A 19,552-nucleotide genomic window follows, 5' to 3' on the forward strand; every position below is an offset into this window, starting at 1 on the left:
GACCTACAATTGGTCTAAAATCTGCCGCCTGTAATCCACGTGACTCTGTGGACGCCGCGTCCTGTATCTGAATTTCTTTAGATGTCAAAGAGAAATGTAAACGGAAGGGACACCACGAGGTTAAAACCTACCTCACAAGAATAACGGAGAAGGCAATGGCACCCCACTCCAGTACTCTTGCCTGGAAAATCCCATGGACGGAGGAGCCTGGAAGGCTGCAGTCCGTGGGGTCGCTGAGGGTCGGACACGACTGAGCGACTTCACTTTCCCTTTTCACTTTCATGCGTTGGAGAAGAAAATGGCAACCCACTCCGGTGTTCTTGCCTGGAGACTCCCAGGGACCGGGGGAGCCTGGTGGGCTGCCGTCCATGGGGTCGCACAGAGTCGGACACGACTGAAGCGACTTGGCGGCAGCAGCAGCAGCAGCAGCAAGAATAAACAATAATAGTTGGGCAGCACGTGCCTGCAAAGCAGAAAAGGATGTTAAAAATAGCAGGGACCGCTGCTCCCGATCCAGCGAGGGGGTCTGGCCGGGAGGAGGACCAAAAGCCTCTTAACTCGAGTCCCCGGGACAATCCTAGTGATGACTTTCGGAGATAGGGGTCCTCGCCAGGCGAACCTCCCGGTAGAAAAGGCCACCGTCTGTTGGAAGGCGATTCAGCAGTAATCTGGACGCAAGACACGCGGCAAGTCGGGGGTGGGGGGGGGGGGGCGGGGTCCGAGATCGAGGACGCTCGCAGGAGACAGCCTCCTTCGCGGCGCCGCTAGGACTCTTGTGAGCCCGAGACTCGGTGACCTGAACTGTGCTTTTTGTCTGCATCCGGGGCCGACCCCAGGATGGGGCAGACCTGCGGGACACTTACTGACTCCCGCGGGCGCGACTACGCGGGTTGGGGGGGGGGGGGCGGTGATGGGCGTGGCTATAACGCAGCCCCCGGAAGCCATCCTTTCTTTTCCGGTGGGCGCCCGGGCCCACAGCGCGAGACCCCAAGATGGCGAGCCGGGGTACGGTCTCGAGGCGCTAGAGGGGTCGCGCCGGGGACGGAACTTCCAAGGTCCGCGCGCGCCCGGGGCCTCGCGCCTTCCCGGCACCGCCCCCTTGTGCGCGGGAACCCGGACCTGCCTTCCTCCCCGCGACGGCGCGAGGTGTGGTGACTTCATAGCCGAGCCCAGGAAGAGGGAATTGGCGTCCAGGGAAGCCAGAGCTGGGTGGAGGTAATCGAGAAGCTGATTTTCCTTCGGGGTGTGGTCAGGAGAGCCTCGAGAAATAACGAGCCATACCCTTAGAGATACCTCAGGAGCCAGCGCGGGTGGCGGGAAGGCCGGAAGTTAGCCGGGGCGGGCGGCCTTTTCGTTTCCGCTGTGGCTGCTTGGCCCGGCGGCGGGTGGGTCTGAGACCCGGCGATACCTGTTCTCGAGGAGGCCGGTCCTCAGGCAGGCACCTACAGTCATATCTAACCTGCGGAAGCAACCTTTGGTACACCGTGTGGAAACCAAACCCAGGGTTGCTGCGGAAGTAGACTCGGAGGCTGCTGGTGTGTTGAGAGCTTTTGGTACTCTGGACCCAGAAGGTGTAGGTGGGCCATAGGGCCGAAAGGCCTACCAGTGCACCCAGCGAAACTTGCCCGTTTCTGCTGGCTTACGAGCATATTGCTGGTGAATTTGAAAGTCGCGCAGTGGTGTCCAACTCTTTGCGGATACAGTCCATGGAAATTCTCCAGGCCAGAACCCTGGAGTGGGTAGCGTTTCCCGCCTGCAGGGGATCTTCCCAACCCCGGGGTCGAACCTAGGTCTGCCACATTGTGGGCGGATTCTTTACCACCTGAGCCACAAGGGGGAAGTCCCGAGAATACTGGCGTGTGGGGAGCCTATCCCTTCTCCAGCAGATCTTCGCGGCCTGGGAATCGAACTGGGGCCTCCTGCGTTGCGTTGCGTTGCGTTGCAGGCGGATTCTTTACTAAAACTGAGCTAGCGGGGAAGCTCCGAGAAAGCGGTCGTTTCAGCCTCCAAGACTAGTTTCTGCTGACAGAGAAATGCAGGAAGTGTCCGTGTACCTCTCGAGCCATTTCTTTGAACACCTGTGGCTTCCTTGCAAGAGCTTTGTTGTTGTGTCTCTTGGGTCACCTCTGAGAAAATCAGACTCTCAAGGCCATCGTCAGCCTTGCTTAAAAATCTCTCTGACCCTGAGGAAATGTCAAGTCAAGACAAGGGTTACCTTTTCTAGGACCTTTCTTGTTTCCGAAGAACCTCAATCGTCCCTGTTTCTCCGTTTGTTTGTTTTGTCTGTTTGTTTGTTTGTTTTAAGAGTGTGACGTTTGGCTCTCTTGGAAACAAAGCCAGCTGTCAGTTTTTCTAGTAAAGTGAGCAGAAATTTTCATACACAGGTAGAAAGGGGCTGCTGCTGCTAAGTCGCCTCAGTCGTGTCCGACTCGGTGGGACCCCACGGACGGCAGCCCGCCAGGCTCCTCCGTCCATGGGCTTCTCCAGGCGAGAGTACTGGAGTGGGTTGCCATTGCCTTCTCTGAAAAAGGGGCACCGTAACATTCATATGTGTTCCCAGGAGGTGCCAAAGAAGCAGTGTTAATTCCATCTGATATATTAGTAGGGGAAACTTGGTGATAGGAAGAAGGTTACTTTTTCTCTAATTTTTTTCTGATCTGGGTGTCTCAGTTTCCCTTCAAGTATTAATATGATGGAGAAGAGAATGTATATGTTCCATGAAGCAAAGGAATCAGTCTGCATAAGAAGTTGAAGGACAGAGCAGTTGTCCCTCATCTCACTGAGCATAAGAAACTGGAATGATCTATTAAAATGTAGAGAAAGTTAAATACCCCCGTTTATAAAGGTGGGACAGGAAGTGCACAGATGAAGTATTGGATAACTTCAAAGCTCCTTTTAGCAAATGCATGGAAGTTTTTTCATCCCTCAACCTTAAAGAAAAAGTGATGAACTAACATTTGTCTTTTCAGAGTTGTATATTTGTTTCAAAGTTGGGTAACAGAGGAAAGGTTCAAAACATGTCCTGAGTCTTGGGCCTTCTCGAGTGGCAGTTAATATTAAAGAGGAGGCAGAACGGTTACTGTCTGTTCCTCCTTTTCTGATAACTTTCTGTTCTTCACTGATAACTATAAGTAGTAAATGTGCGTTATGTGGCTTTCTTCTTGATGTGTACTTTTTTTTCCTCCCCTCTCTCAGTGCCCTTGGGGAGAAGATCCACTCATTGGTTTTGTACCAAACCTGACAAGGCCTCAGTTATCAGGTGGCCCAGGAGGATGTCACAAGCAGGAGAAAAGCTGTTCCCAGAGCAAATAATGATGAGCCCTGTGAAGGCGCCTGCATGCTTGTACCCACATGTGGAGGTTTTACAGGGGACTAAGAGGTCTGTGAAAGAGAGTTCCAATAAGAGTAAGAAATCCAGCCCACAGATGGGCAGTCTTAATCCTGAGAGTGCTCGCCAGCACTTCCGGAGCTTCTGTTATCATGACGCACCTGGACCGTATGAGGCCGTCAGCCAACTGCAGGAATTATGCTCTCAGTGGCTGAGGCCAGAGATCCACTCAAAAGAGCAAATCTTGGAATTGCTGGTGCTGGAGCAGTTCCTGGACGTTCTGCCCAGTCATATCCAGAACTGGGTGCAGAAGTATCATCCACAGAACGTCAAAGAGGCTGTGGCCCTGGTAGACCGCTTTCAGAGAGAATCTGGTGGAATAAGCAATGAGGTGAGCAGAAAGATTCCTTACATGTACACTGTGAAAGAGGGTGAGAGTGGGGTCAATAATTGGAGAATGAGATGGATTAAGTCCCTCTTCTGTTGTTCCTTTAGAATAACTAAGTGCAATCTGAAATCACAGGCTTGCAGTGACAGCTTCCAGGTTTGGGAGTTCCTGAGAGTCTTTTCCTGGCCTTAGAAAAAGAAATGCGTTTTGCCCTCTTTAGGGCCAGGGTGAAGTGAAGGTGGTGGGCCTGGCCTAGCATGGCCAGGGAGACAGGACTTAGCAGCCAAGAAATAAAAGGCAAGAAAATGCTAGGAAGGGAGAAAAAAAACCTCCGAATGCAGGGTTTTAAAGGTCAAAGGCAGGAGAGGGTAGCAGCCAAAGTGTAAATCAAACCTTTCTGGGGAGACTGCAAAGAAAGAGAAGAAATGGAAAGAGAAAAGGCAAACAAGGATCAGAAAGAAGAAAAAGGCTAACAGTAAAATGGAGAAAATCTGAATGCTGAGGGGTGGTGCTCTCTGGGCTGGGAACACACATCTCAGGGCCAGGAGAAAAGCATCTCCGTGGCCTGCCTTCATGCTTTGGCTTGGCCTTGCTGGTGAGTGGGTAACCAGGCCTGCCCTGGGGAGATGGCAGCGTACTTCTCCTTGAGAGCCCGCCTTGAGCACAAGTGTCTTATACACCTGAAGTGTATGGCGGAAAGTTGAATCCAGCTCTTCCCCCATTTTTTCCTCCGCTGCATCCCCTTTCTCCATGAAATTGTTCCCTGGACGTGGGAGGATTGGAAAATCCAACTGACAGAAAACCCTCTTTTATTCATTTTCTTATTCTTTAGAGGAAACTAGAAAATAAAAGTCCACTAAATCAAGGATCCAAGTCTAGAAAGCAAGAGATTGGAGGCAGTGAGAGAACAGGCAGCCTGCCCCTACCCTGCTCGTGGCCTGAGCTGTGGCTGTCCAAGGAGCTGTGGAGGCAAGCAACAGTCATAGCTTCTCTCATTTTAATCTGATTTTCCCAGATCATGTGTACAGTTCCTTGTGAGAGAATCATGGCGCAATATATCTCTTCATTTTTAAAAATTTCCTTACACACTCCCCAAACCTGGACTCTACTCTTGTTTGTTCTTCCATCACCACCCCAAAACCAAAAGCTCTTTTCTAATGAGGATGGGGGTTATTTGTAGGTCACAGCCCATGAACTGGGAAATGACACAGCGCTCTTGGGAGGAACAGAAGTGGCCCCAGGCTTTAAGTGGAAGCCAGCAGAGCCCCAACCAATGGGTGTGTTCCAGGAAGAATGTTCGAATATATACCAGGTACTGCAGGAGCCGGGCTGGAATACTCAGAAAGAAAGCCAGCCTGTGGATGAAGGAGGTGAGGAGTTTCATCATAATTATCTTCTCCTGGGAGCTGTGATAGTAATTGGTTCAGGGAGCATTCCGTGGGAATTTTCCAGGTGCCCAGTCATGCTTTCAGTTAGGATGTCTTTCTAGTGGGAGTACAGTAGGTCAGTGGTGAGTGAAGGTGAAGGCCATTCTGGGGTACAGAAGCATCCAAACCACAGAACCCTGGTATTCACAATGTGGACCTTTCTCTATGGAAATTTGAGAGGGGAGAAGAAGGTAGAGCAGGGACAAGGTGGGGGGTCATCTCACCGTTAGAAGTTAGAGGAGAAATTGGGATCAGAAATGGGCTGTCAGTGGCAGAATGGGAAGAGAATTGTACACCAGGAAAAAAGTGATAAATCGCCCATGTTTCCCACCAAGGTTTTAGTTTTCAAACACCTCTAATGCTTGCCTAGCTCAGTGAACATTTTCTTTAATGAGAGGAAAAGCAGTGGATTTCCTTTCATTTAATGAAAACTGGGAACCAGTTCTATGGAGTGGTGGCTTTTTGGTTCTAGTTTATAAGGAGAAGGCCACTTCGGGTGCACATGTGTGAGCTCGCGTGTGCACACACACAGGTGAAGCTGAGCTGTCTTTACTGAAGGAGTCTTAAACTGTAGAAGTTGGTTTGGGGTATTCATAAACAGAAAATATACTTTTTTTCTGGCTCTTTCCCCACAGCTGTGCCTGCTAAAGAGAGTCCAACCTTTTCCCCAAGGTGGAAGTTGGCATCTGAGCACACCTTGCCTAAGTCCCAGGTGAGCTGTACTTTACAAGCGTTTTCAGGCAGCCTGAATGTGGCCTTGTCTGCTTTTCTCTGCAGCCCATGATCCTGCCTTACACAGCAGATGCTCTGAGGCACATTAGCCCCGGGTGTTCCCTAGGCAACTAGAATTGGCGCTGTGGGATTGGGCACCTCCCAAGCTGTGTCCTGATCTCTTGGGCACCTTTTCTGTCATCTCACTTCTTTTCCCTTGAATCTTCTCTTAACTTTTTTGGTAACTGGCCTCCCATGTAATTCAGAAATGAGTGATAGGACGGCTTCTGTTGTAGCGAGTATACTGAACTACAACTTCCTCTCTTCTCTAGAGTCCATTGACATTTGAAGATGTGGCCTTGTATTTTTCCGAGGAAGAATGGAAAATAATGACCCCTGATCAGAAGACCCTCTACCTTGATGTAATGCAGGGTATCTATGAGGATGTCGCCTTTCTAGGTAAAGAGTCTTCCTTTCCTTTGTACAGCAATTGAGCAATCTGTTACATCCTCAGTTCATGGAAAATGCACACCTGTGAGAGTGTCCCAGTGTCCCAGCAGTGGGTTGGTTCTCAGCTTGATGGTGTGAGGGAGAGGGAAGGCAGATCCAGATCACCTGGAGAGCTTTTTACAGATACACATCTTTCTCCTAAGTAGACTGCGTGATCTATCATCCTCTTGCCCTACCCTGCAAGCCCACTCTTGCCAGATCTTTTCCATGTCAGTAGAAAGCACAGTTTACCCAGTTGTTCAGGCCCCGAACCTCCAGTTATCCTTTTTTCCAGTCCTTTTGTTATACCCTACCCCCCAGCCAATCAGGGAGCAAGTACTCTTAACTCTGTCTTCAAAATAGGTCCTGAATACAACCATGTCTCAACCTCTTCTGCTCTTACCATCCTGGTCTCCGCCGCCTCATCTCTAACCAGGTCTGCTGGAATACCACAGGACTCCTGTCCCACGACGTTTCCATGTGTCCTTAGGGTTAGTTCCTAGCTTCCTCATGGCACATCCAGCCACAGCCACAGTAGAATATAAAGAAGATACTGAGTTTAAGATTCCGCCCATTTAAATGTTTGGAGTAAATAAAAGTATAGAGAGTTATTCACTTTTTCTGAAAATAGTCTGGAATTTAGATGGCAGTCCATGACCTCCAAGTTTTATTCTCAGAGCATTATCATTGCACCCTAAACTTAAAGTCATGTGTTTAGCACAAGGGCAAGAACCATAGACCCAATGTCCCTAAGAGTTCGAGGACATTCTTGGAGAGTCTCTTAGAGGTAAATGTACATATAGGAAGAGGAGAAAATTCCTTAATAGGAGCCTTTATAAAGGCTTAACAATTTTAAGATTTTGTTCCTATATATTTTTAAAAATTAACCTCTTTATTGACTTATTTGTAGATTCACATGCATATTTAAAATGTAATACAAAGAACCCATATACACTTTACCCATTTTCCCTCAGTGATAACTTTTGCAAACGTATATGATGTCACAACCAGGATAATAAAATGGGTACAGTCCACTGACCTTTTTCATAGTTCCATTTTTCCTTGTATTCATTTGTGGGTGTGTATGTATTTAGTTATATAAGGTTTGGTCACATGTGGAGGTTTGTATATTCACCACCCCAATCAAGATCCATTACCACAAGGATCCTTCCTGTTGCCCTTTTATCCATATAACAACACACCCTTCCCTCCCACACCCTACCTCGTCACCAACCTGGGCCAACCACTGATCTGCTTACAGTTTTTAAAAATTTTGTCATTTCAAAAATACAGCTTTGGGAGATTAACTTTTCTCCTTCACAATAATTCCCTGGAAATTCATCTGAGTTACTGTGTGTATCAGTAGTTCATTCATTTTTACTGCTGAGAAGTGTTCCGTAATATTGATAAACCATTGAAAGGTATTTTTGCTGTCCTCAGTCTTGGGCTATTGTGAATAAAACTGCCATGAACATTCCTGTACAGAATTTTGTGTAGAGATGGTAAGTTTTAGAGAGAGAGAGTGAAATTGCCGTTTCATATGGTAATTAGATGCTTAATGCTAAACTGGTTTTGAGAGGGGCTGCATCATTCGACCTTCCTAGCCAGCAATGGATGTGATCGTTTCTCCACATTCTTGCCATTGTTTAATAGTATTACCATTTAAAAAAATTTTTTTGGCTTTCTGTTAAGTATGTAATGTTATCTCATTGTGGCTTGGACTTGCATTTCGCTAATAGCTGATGATGTAGTTTTTCATGTGCTTATTTGCCATCTTTATATTATCTTCAGTGAAACGGCCTTTGCCATGGTTTTCATTAGGTTGTTTTTTAACTGTTGAATTTTGAGAGTTCTTTTATAGATTGTAGTGCTTTCTTGTGTATATGGTTTGCAAGTAGTTTCCCCAAGTCTGTATATTTTTCTTTTTATCCCCTTCCCATGGGTTTCCACAGAGTAAGTTTTTTATTTTGATGCCCAATTTTTCACTTTTCTTTTTACCGATTGTATTTTTGCTATCAGGGCAAGCCATAGATCCCTAAAATTTTCTATGTTTTTCCTACAAGTTTTTTAAGTTTGCATTTAAGTCTGTGATTCATATTGAGTAGATTCTATATAAGATACGAAATTCAGATTGAAGCGCATTTGTTTTTCTGCCTGTGTAGGTCCAGTTGCTTCAGCCTTGTTTATTGAAAAGGCTGGCCTTCCTCCATTGAATTGCTTTTGCACTTTGGTCAAAATCAGTTGGGCATACTCGTGTATCTGTTTTGTTCCATCGAGTTATGTGTCTCTCCCTCTGCCAATATTGCGCTGTCTTGATTACTGTAGCTATACAGTATAGAAAGCCCGAATCAAATAGAGGCTTTCTTCCCACTTTATTCTTTTGTCAAGATAAATTTTATTTTAAGCTATGCTAGGGCCTGTGCCTTTCCATGTAAAGTTTAGAATACGCTTATCTATAAGAAACTTTCTTGGAATTTTGCTAGAAATATCATTAAACTATATGTGAATTTGAGGAGGAATGATATCTTTACTGTGTTGATTTTTCCAAACAATGAACACAGTATGTTTTTCAAGTTTTCTTTGATTTCTTTCATCATTTAAAAAATGCTATCTACTTATCTATTTTGGCTACACTGGGTCTTTACTGTGGTGTGCAGGCTTCCCTAGTTACAGCTCGAGGGCTCTCGCTAGTTGCAGGGTGCTAGCTTCATTGCCCTGGGGCATGTGGGATTTTCGTTCCCCAACCAGGGATCAGACCTGAGTCCCCTGCGTTGGAAGGTGGATTCTTAACCACTGGACCACCAGGGAAGTCCCATCACCAACTTTTTGATAGAGAAAACAATTTATTTTATCTGTGTTTTTGTTGGCGTATAGTTGTTCATCTACTTTTTATAATTTTCAGTGTGCAGATCCTCTACATGTTTGCCAAGTATATGCAGGAGCATTTAATTTTCATTGGCACAACTGTAAATGGTATTATTTTAAATTTTTGTTAAAACAAATGTTCAGTGTTTTTATATAGGTCTGCCTCTAATTTTATGTTTTCTTCTTTTATCCTTTGACCCTACTGAACTTGCTTATGAGTTCTATGAAGGTTTTTTTTGGTAAATTTCTTGGGGTTCTTATACATAGTCACATGATCTACAGTGCTTTTTATTTCTTTCTTTATTTGTTGCCTTGTTGCAGTAGGTCCAACTTCTGGTACAATGTTGAATAAGAATGGTGAGAGCAAACATCCTTGCCTTCTTCTGAATTTTATCATGGAAACGTTACGTCTTTCACTTTTACCTGTGATGTTAGTGCAGGGTTTTTATTGATACTTTATCAGGTTGATAATAATTCCTAACTTTCCTAGGGTTTTATTTATTTATTTTTGGCTGTGCTGGGTCTTCATTGCAGCCCTCGGGATCTTTTTAGTTGAAGTGTGTGAACTCTTAGTTGTGGCGTACAAATTCCTAGTTACGTCCTTTCGGTATCTAGTTCCCTGACCAGGAATTGAACCTGGGCCCCTTGTATTGGGAATGTGGAGTCTTAGCCACTGGTCCACCAGGGAAGTCCCTCTTGAGTTTTTTTTTTTTTTTTTTTTTTTTATCGTTTATGGATGTAGGGTTTGTCAAATACTTTTCTGTGTCAGTTAATGGGATTATGATCTTTCAAAGCTGGTTGATATATGGTGGGTTATGTTGATTGATTTCAAATATGGAAATCCTACTTGATCACGGTATATAATGCTTACATACTGTTACATTCAGCTTGCCAATATTTTGTTGAGGATTTTCGTGTTGAAGTTCATGGGAGATGTTAGTCTGTAGTTTTCCTTCTGAGTACTGTCTTTGTGTGATTTTCTTACCAGGGTAATTACTGGCCTTATGAAATGATTTGGGTAATAGTTCTTCTTTTCTGGAAGAGATGATATGAAAGTGGTGTTAATTGTACAGATATTTTGTAGAACGCTCCAGTAACACTATATGAATCTGGAGATGTCTGTTTTGGCAGCTTTTTAATTATGAATTCGTTTTAATTTTCAGAGTGCTGTTCAGATTATCTATTTCACACTGGTTGAATTCTGGTAGTTTGTAGATTTTGAGAAATTTACCCATTTTCCCCTAACTTTTAACATTTGTGAACATAAGTTGGTGATAGTATTCCCTTATTATCTCTTTAATTGCTGCAGAATGTGTAGTGATAGACCCAGTTCCTTCCTGATATGGATGGTTTGCATCTTCTTTCATTTTTGTCTAAGTTAATACAGGTTTATCAGTTCTATTAATTTTTTGAGGAGCAAGTTTTTTGTTTAATTTCTGCTGTGATCTTTATTATTCCTTCAATTTTTATTTTCCCTTATTTCTAGTTTCTTGAGGTAGAAACTTAGATTATTTATTTGAGAGCTTTCCTCTTTTCTGTTGTGTGCCTTTTAGGGCTATACATTTTCCTCTGAGCATTCCTATAGCTGCATTCCATATATTTTGATTATATTATATAATTTCATTTTCATTTAAGTATGTATTTTTAAATTTCCCTTGAGACTTTCTCTTTGAATCATGGATTATTTAGAAGTATATTTCCATTTGTTCCCATATATTTAAAATTTTTCTGTTGTCTTTCTGGTTTTGATTATCAATCTGATTCCATTTTTGCCAGATTGCCTTTTCTCACTCAAGTTGTGTTTTTTTTGTTTTTGGGTTTTTTTTTTTGGTTCTAGGTGTGCTGTGTGGTTTATTTTTTTGTATCCTGATCATTTTGTCTATTATGTTAGGAGAGTCTGAGTCCTATTTAAATATTTTAATGGGCAGTCACTCTGTTTTAGTTTAGCATGTAAGTTCTTTTCTACTTTGTGGAATATGTGTCTAGTGACAGCTTAATTTTCAGAGCCTTTATGGTATTATTTTGGTCTCCTCGATTTATGTGGTACTGCTGGGATTCCCATGTGCTCCTGCTCATGCTGCCAGAGAGTGAGGAATGAGGAAGATCTTTACTTAGGCTAGAGTGTCTCTCAGTGGGAATCTCTGACCCGTAGGGATGGAGAGGCTTCCTGGGGCCGGCTGCTAGTGGCTGGTTAGCTAGGTCCATCTTGCTAGTTCTGCATGACAAATCTGATGTCTCCGATTGGAGTTCTGATGTTGTCAGAAGGTTTCCCGTTTCCGATTGCGGATGGAGTGAGCCTATTCAGGTAGCCTTCTGTTGCTCAGTTGAGATTTGGAAAACACGAGATCTGGGTTGCCTACATTTTTGGATGTGGGGATGTAAGATACCTACTGTGTTACTCTTCTAGTCCTAGAGTCCCAAACCATTTTGCCTTCCTCTTACCACTTTACAGAATTCTCTGTTCATTGTATCTTGCATTCTTGAATGGATTTGTAGTTGTGCCCAGAAAGGAAGACCAGGGAAAAATGGGTCTGTGCCATTTTGTCCAGATTGGACCAAAAATCCCTTGTTCCTGTATTTTTAAAAAGCTGTCAGCATTGATTTTTCTTCCATGCCTACAGTTTTCTTGTTCTGGGAAACAGATGGCTGATTCTTCTGTTTATTCCAACAGGGTTAAACCTCAAAAATGACACTGGAAATGACCCACCTGTATCTCTTCCTACATTAGAGATACAACCATCAGGATGCGAAGTATTAGGAAAGGCCACCATGAAAGACGCTGAGACAACAGTGGGCGATGTAAATCACGGTGATACATTCAGGGTACGGAAACGACCTCGCAGTCCCGAAGCCCCAGCTCTGGCCAGCCACTTCGTGGCTGGTGACGAACTGCACTAAAACTCTCAAAACGGGCCCTTTCCATCAAACTCAAGAAAATTATCTGAGTGCAGCCAACCTGTTGTTTCACTTTAGCCAAAGGAGGGAGCAGAAGGAAGAAATGCTTCATTAGAAACATGAATGATTGACCCTGACCTTAAGGTAGGAGGCCAGAGGTTGGACGTGCGGGCTGGAGGGAGGCTGTTGCCATGGCATCTACATATCCAGCCCCTGGGCGGCTTGGGGGAGGAAGGGACCCGTGGAAGCCAGCCTGGAAAGCTGCCGAGCCAAGAGCAGGCAAGGCAGGGTGCACGCAGGCCCTCTGGACAACCTTGTCATATTTACAACTTGGGGATGAGAGGCGGCTTCCTGGGCATCTCCGAGGGTCAGCCCATCACCTCGGCCCATGGCCCCGGTAATGTCACTTGAACACGGGGGAATGGAGGGAAATGGCCCTGGAGAGGCCCGGAAAGCCCTAGAAGAGAGCGGATGCTGGCCCCCTTGTCCTCCATGCCTCGAGAGGCAGCCTGGACGGATGGTTGTGTTCTTGGCCCAAGCCCAGGTCTGTCGCTTTCTCAGCCCTTCACAAGACTTCCTCCTGGCGGGTCTCTGGGACTGCTCTCTGCCTGCTCCTGCTGTCTATCTTGCTCCTCTCCACCCTCCAAAACTTTGCATCAGGGGACAGGGAAGAGTGGGAAAGACGTGTTCCTCCCAGCCCTGCCTCATCTCAAGCACGCTCCCTCCACCTCCTACCAGTGCCCTCCTGGGGCCACAGAATGTGCTGCTCCAGTCCTGGACAGCCTCCAGCAGCCCCTGTGCCCCCAAAGGATTTAGGAAAGTGGGAGTCTCCTTGAGTGGAGGGCAGCTGTCAGGCCGGGGTGGGAGAGCAGATGGAGAAGAGCCTTGTAGGTTAGGCAACAACTGGGGAGATGGGGACATCTCTGGGTGAAGAGGCAACTCTCAAATCCCGTGTTTTTCTTGCAGAAACTGGTGTTAGAGAAGGTGAACTGCCCCTTCTGTGGTTAAGAGAATCAAATCCCTGCCTGGGGCACCCCTGACCCTAGAGTTGCCTGGGGAGCACCCGAGAGAAGGGCCTGACCCCTCGAGGAGAGGCAGGGCTTCCAGGTGGAGAGCCCTAGGGGAGGGGTGGCCTGGTGATCCAGTACTAGCATGGGGAAGGAAGGATGGAGCTAGAGACACTCTGGTGGAGCAGGTTCTCTCCACCTGCTGGGCTCTGGGAAGGGAGACATTTGCCCTTGTCACATAGATCAGAAGTGGGGGAGCTGAACCTGCCTCTGGGTCTGCACTGCCTACCTGCCCCCCAGTCTCTGGGAGACCTGGCACAGTGGGATGGGGGAGGGGAGCACAGGCTCCCAAGACATCTAGAGAGAGAGAGAGGCCCGTGGCCGGGAAGATGAGAGCAAGTCACAGGGAAGAACTGGGGGACAGTCTGAGCTGAGATGGTCACAGGAGAGATGAGTCCCAGAACCCCCTTGGGGAGCAAGGTCCTTACACACAAACCTCCCCACCCCAACCCAAGCCCCACCCAAGGCTTAACCAGGGGTTCCTTGGTGTTGAGTGGCATAGGCCTCTCAGCTTGGGTGGGGGTGTTGACTGGCTCCTGGGGCCGAGTGTAGTAGGAGGGAAGGGATACATGTGGGTGGGGTGGAGTTGAGACCCACGCATGACCCCATGTCTCTGTCTCCAGGCTGCCCCTCCTGCTAGGATCACACAGGAGCATCTGCTCTGGATGGGCCTGCAGTGGTCCTGGCTGTGCTGCTGACTGGTGCACCAGGAGCTGCACTGATGGGGGGAGCCTCACCCCCATCCCAGATCCACATCTGCCCCCTCACTGATTGCTCGCGGTCCTGGTCCTCAGTTCCTGGGACTAAGAACCACAGCAGCCTGGTTGCCCCTGGGGCAGAGGGGCTGAGCCTCACACCATGTGCCCTTCTCAGCCACCCAGGTCCCGGCTGAAGAGCTCTGCCTGCCTCACCCCGAGGCCTGAGGCTGCACCCGGGCTACCACATGCCCCCCGCAGATTCCCACAGACGGAAGGGCGCTGGTGGCTTCCTCCCTTGTGCCTAGTTGCCTGGAAACCCCTGGTCCTGGTGGCCCCTCCTCCACCCCAACTGTGTCCCTCCAGGACCACTTCCGGGAGACTGCCAGCCTTTGGACTGCATCCCTGGAGTTCTGAGAGACTGTGACATGGGCTGCAGGGGAGGAGAGGAGCGGAGGACCAGGGGCCTCCTTGGGGCTGATGCGTAAATGTGCCCTTTTCAAGTTCGGGTCTCACGCTCTGTGTGTCTGGATCCCCAGCCACAGCCTGTTCTGGGCCAGCCTGAGAGGACCTGGGGAGGGCACTAGGGAGGGTCTTTACTTAATATGTGCGTGAATGTGTGTGTGAGTGCGCATGTTGAGTGCATGTGTGAGTGTGGGGATGTGTGTGCGAATTTGCATTTGATGCATGAGGGCCCGAGTGTGTGAGCGTGGGCATGTGTGTGTGGGTGGATGAGTGTATGGGTATGAGTGCAGATGCATGAGTGTACGGATGTGTGTGTGTGTGGGTGTGAATATACATGTCAGTGTGCATGTGTGAATGCGTGTGTGTGAGTGTTTATGCACACATGAGTGGCTGTGCGTTGCAGAAGGTGCTGAGCTGTTTAGTGGGTGTGCTCTGGGGGACGGGCATCCTGTCCTCCCCAGGCTCCCAGCTCTGTTGGAGCTGCCTGGGCCCTGGGAGGCCGCTTCCCAAAGTGGAGAAAGTATGTTGGAGATTCAGGGGACCCGGGCTCAGAGACCCATCATCACCTGCAGAGAATCCCCCCCTCCCCTTGGGGCTCTGGCTGGGGCTGTCTGCCCCCGAAGGTATTGGCTGTGGGAGGGGCGGGCACACGTCCTCAGCACGTGCTCCTGCCACTATTTTTCTTACCGTTTTGATCTTGAGTAGTTTGCTGCTGCTGCTCTCCCGCCTCTTCCTCATCTCACTAGGCCTCTGCTGCTCTCCTCTCTATGCACTTTATTTATTTACAATCTCTTTTTCAGGCAGTGGAGGTTCTACGCCATCACCGACTTGAATAAGACAGCTTTCCCTTTTCTGTGTGTGATGAACTCTTCACCAGTCAGCACAGTCTGGTCAGAGAAATGTTCTTGTTTTCAGTGTTGTCAAATCTTGTGTCTATCTAAGTTAATAAAAAAAATTATTTGAGTTCAATAAAAAAAACAAAACAAAACACAGAGGCCTCTTGTTTCTGGTGTGGTGCCCCCTTGGAGGAGAGGGTCTGTTGGTGAGCTCACCCCACTCTGGTGGCCAGAAGCTGGGGGAGGGGAGCATCCTGAGGGCTATAATTGGGTGGGGTCATGGCAGGAAACCAGTGAATGTTATACTTCATATTAACAGAACAACGGGGTAATACATAATCATTCCAAAAGATTTAAAAAATGGATTTGGTGAAATTCAATACCCATTCATGATTTTAAAATCTTTTAAGAACATTGAAATTGTTAGGAACTCATTCTTCTGGCAAATAGTCTATAAAAAACCTCAGTGTGCATAATATTTAATGGTGAAAGAATGTTCCTAATATTGGGAACAATGCATGGTGTCTACTATTGCCATTTCTATTCATCATTGTAGTGGAAGCTTGAGCAAATGGAATAAGCCCCCTACCCTGACAAATCCATCCTAATTGGAAAGGAAGAAATAAAGCTTTATTTATTCACAGATCATCCTGTATGGAGAAAATAACAAGTAAAGCACAGACACAAAAAAGCCACTAGACCCATAAACAAATTTAGCAAGGCCAACAGGACACAATATCAACATCAAAATATCGCTTATACGTGTACATACTAGCACCAAAAATTCCAAAAATGAAATTAAGAAAGCAACTGGATACACAATAGCCTTCAAAAGAATAAAACATTAGGGATAGATCCCATAAAATATGAAGAAGACCTGCAAACTAAAAATCACTTAAAAAATTATAAGACATAGCTGAGAAAATTTAAACTTAGTAAAGATAGTTCAGGGATTGGGAGACTCGATATGGCAACCTTCCCCAAGTTTATCTGTAGATTGAGCCCAATATCTATCAAAATCAGCTGAATTTCCTGTAGAAATTGACAAGCTGATCTTACAATGTATGTGGAATATACATTTATATCACCTTAAATAGCCAAAACATTTTGAAAAAGGAAAAGAGTTGAAGGATTTATCATACCTATTCCCAGAAGTCATAAAGCCACAGTAATCAAAACAGTATGAATCTTGTACAAAGATAGTCACGTAGATCAGTGGAACAGATTGAGAAAGTATGGACAAATGCTTAAATTTATGATGAGATGGGTCTTCTATTACGGCAAAATACACAACAAATGTTGCCATTTTAACCATTTTAAAGTATCAAATTCAGTAGCATGAAGTACATCCCCAATATGTAACCATCTGACCATTATCTAATTCTAGAATATTTCCATCACCACAGATGAGAACACCATGTGCATTGTCAGTCTTCATTACCTCCCTACCCTGGCTCCTTGGCAAATACAAATATGCTTTCTGTCTCTAGGTATATACTTTTTATGGGTATTTCATACAAATGGAATCATATGATATGTAACCTTTTATACCTAGCTTCTTAGTGTAATATTTTGTAGTTCATTCACATTATCTGTAATTCATTCACATTATTGTATGTTCCTTTTAATGGGAGAATAATATTCCATTTTATGGATATATGACATTTTATTTATCCAGTCATATGTTTGTGGACATTTGTGTTGCTTCTACCTTTTTGCCATTGTGAATAGGGTTACTATGGACATTCAAGTACAAGTTTTGTTTGAACACCTGATTTCAATTTTGGGGGTCCACAACTAGGAGGAGAATTGCTGGATAACATGTTAATTCTATGTTTAACTAACAGAAGAACTCACCAAACTGATTTACATAGAGGCTGCACCATTTACAGTCCCACTTAGTAGTGTATGATGATTCCACACTCCAGCAGTTGTTATTTTTCTCTTCTAATTTGCGGTTATCCTAGTATGTGTGAAGCAGTTTTCATTTGCATTTCCCTAAGGCTAATGATGTGAAATTGGACTTCCTGGTGGCTCAGACAGTAAAGAATCTGCCTGCAGTGCAGGAGACCAGGGTTTGATCCCTAGGTTGGGAAGATCCCCTGGAGAAAGTAATGGCTACCCACTCCAGTATTCTTGCCTGGAGAATTTCATGGACAGAGGAGCCTGGTGGGCTACAGTCCCTGGAATTGCAAGAGTTGGACATGACTGAGCAGCTGACGACACTTTCAACTTTGAATGATGTGGAGCATCTGTTCATTTGTTTGGTAGCCATTTATGTTTTCTTTGCAGAAATATCAGTACTTTGGGATAAATTTGACAATTTCTGGAAGACCTGTACACTGAAAATTACAGAAGGAATTACATACTACAAACATAAATTGATATATCATGCTCACAGATTTGAACACTCAATATTGCTGGATGGGAGCTCTAGAAAACTGACCTATAGATTCAATGCATTCCCAATGAAGCAACAGGAGGACTTTTAAAATAAATTGACAAAGTGATTCCACCTTTCCATAGAAATACAAAAGGCTAAGGAGAGCCAAAATTTTTGAAAAAGAACAAAGATGCAGGATTTATACTACTTCATTTCAAAATGATATAGATCAACAATAATTCAGTGTGATCTTGGTATAAAGATAGATTTACAGATCAATGGATCAGAACAGAGTTCACAATATACTCAAAACTATATGGACGATTGCCTTTTTTTTTTAATTTATTTTAATTGGAGGCTAATTACGAGGTGGATGAAACTTTCAGAGTGAAGTAAGTCAGAAAGACTGTTGCCTTCTGACTGAGATGTAAATGCAGTACAACAGAGAAAAATAACATTTTCAGCAAAATACTGGAAACATTGGAAAAGCACATCTTTAAAAACAAACTCACATAACATACAAAAATTAACTAGATATCATGAGACAAAACCAAAATACATGCCACCTGCAAAGTACTGCAGTACTGAGAAGCACTACTCCCTGGAAGCTTGAGGGCCAAGAGGTTGACGTCAGTGAACTGTGTTTTACAAACAAACTAAGGGAGATTCATAATGATGTGCCCAAAGCTACACAACTAGTGGGTGGGAGATCCAAGGTAGCAGCCAGGTTTCCTGACTTTCGGCTTAGGCTTTTCTGCACTATTCTGGTCAGTTGCACCCTGTGGCAGATTCCCTCTGATCCCAGAGGACAAGTTCATGCCTTGTTTCTGGGACAAAGCCCCTGTCACATGTCCTTGCATCTAAATCCATGACTTGTGGGACTTCCCTGGAGGTCCAGTAGTTAAGATTTCAGCCTCGGGGGCTCCCCAGGTGGTTCATTGGTTGAGAATCAGCCTGCCAGTGCATGACACGTGGCTTCGATCCCTGGTCCGGGAAGATTCCACTTTGCACGGAGCAACGAAGCTGGGCTCCACAACTGTGGAAGCCCTGGTGCCCTAGGTCCTGTGCTCTGAAACAAGAGAAGTCAGGGCAATGAGAAGTCTGAACGCTGCAAAAAAAACTATCCCTGGCTCACCGCAACTAGAGAAAGGCCCACCACAGCAACAAAGACCCAGCTGCTGCTGCTGCTGCTGCTAAGTCGCTTCAGTCGTGTCCATCCCAGCAGGCTCCCCCATCCCTGGGATTCGCCAGGCAAGAACACTGGAGTGGGTTGCCATTTCCTTTTCCAATGCGTGAAAAGTGAAAGTGAAGTCGCTCAGTCATGTCCGACTCTTAGCGACCCCATGGACTGCAGCCCACCAGGCTCCTCCATCCATGGGCTTCTCCAGGCAAGAGTACTGGAGTGGGGTGCCATTGCCTTCTCCAAAGACCCAGCACAGCCAAAGTAAATATATAAATAAAAAATTATAAAGAACCTGTGAACTGATTATGTGGTTCTGATATTTATGTTAGTGGAGCATCACCATCTGCTGGTTGATTCCTTGAACTATATCAGAAAGCCCTTGGGGTGTTGTGTTGCCAAAGGCTTCACCACAGACACAGTCACTGCTGCACAGCGTTTTTTGATAAGGTCAAGAGAAGAAAGAGAAGATAGCTTTTGGGGCGCAGGAAGGGAGTGGGGGTGGTGGTGGATGTCAACGTGAGCTTATAGAATCTTGTATAACTCGAAAATATATTTGAGCAGCGTCTTCTACTGGTGGATTCCTTGAACTGCATCAGAAAGGTCCAGGGGAGATGTGTTCCTAAGGCCTCAAAAACAGGAACAGTCACCTGAGAAGAGCCAGTTTTGATAAGGGCAAGAGGAGAAAGAGAAGTGAGGTCTTGGGGCACAGCATAGGAGTGGGAGGAGCGGATGTCAATGTGAGGCCGTAGAGCCTAGTATAACTCAATAACCTACCATCTGCTGGTGGATCTCATGAACTACATCAGAAAGCCCTGGGGAT

General features: G+C 45.8%; 1 protein-coding gene across 4 annotated transcripts; it reads left to right on the plus strand.

Moving 5' to 3' along the window:
- The first annotated feature begins 985 nt into the window (after positions 1 to 985).
- On the plus strand, positions 986 to 15,297 carry LOC129639204 (zinc finger protein 75D-like). 4 transcript variants are annotated; one of them, XM_055564220.1, is made up of 8 exons: positions 986 to 1,215; positions 3,196 to 3,719; positions 4,897 to 5,086; positions 5,779 to 5,855; positions 6,187 to 6,313; positions 11,880 to 12,031; positions 12,182 to 12,247; positions 15,131 to 15,285. In XM_055564220.1, exons 2-7 carry the CDS (start codon positions 3,273 to 3,275, stop codon positions 12,224 to 12,226), a joined length of 1,038 nt encoding a protein of 345 aa, XP_055420195.1. In that variant the 5' UTR covers positions 986 to 1,215; positions 3,196 to 3,272; the 3' UTR covers positions 12,227 to 12,247; positions 15,131 to 15,285. The 4 variants fall into 4 exon arrangements, with proteins under 4 accessions (XP_055420195.1, XP_055420196.1, XP_055420193.1 ...); XM_055564221.1 differs by lacking the exon at positions 12,182 to 12,247 and having other exon boundaries at positions 15,131 to 15,297; XM_055564218.1 differs by having other exon boundaries at positions 988 to 1,215; positions 11,880 to 12,247; positions 15,131 to 15,231.
- Positions 15,298 to 19,552: the final 4,255 nt, after the last annotated feature.

This window comes from Bubalus kerabau, chromosome X (genome assembly GCF_029407905.1).
Source record: "Bubalus kerabau isolate K-KA32 ecotype Philippines breed swamp buffalo chromosome X, PCC_UOA_SB_1v2, whole genome shotgun sequence".
NCBI classification, from domain to species: Eukaryota; Metazoa; Chordata; class Mammalia; order Artiodactyla; family Bovidae; genus Bubalus; species Bubalus kerabau.

What these genes read in the sequence shown, in the direction of transcription:
- LOC129639204 (XM_055564218.1), top strand. Translation starts at nt 3,273, where the DNA reads ATGTCACAAGCAGGAGAAAAGCTGTTCCCAGAGCAAATAATGATGAGC. An exon ending in CCAGCCTGTGGATGAAGGAG is followed by an intron (nt 5,087 to 5,778) that starts GTGAGGAGTTTC and finishes CTTTCCCCACAG; the next exon opens with CTGTGCCTGCTAAAGAGAGT. An exon ending in TGAGGATGTCGCCTTTCTAG is followed by an intron (nt 6,314 to 11,879) that starts GTAAAGAGTCTT and finishes TTATTCCAACAG; the next exon opens with GGTTAAACCTCAAAAATGAC.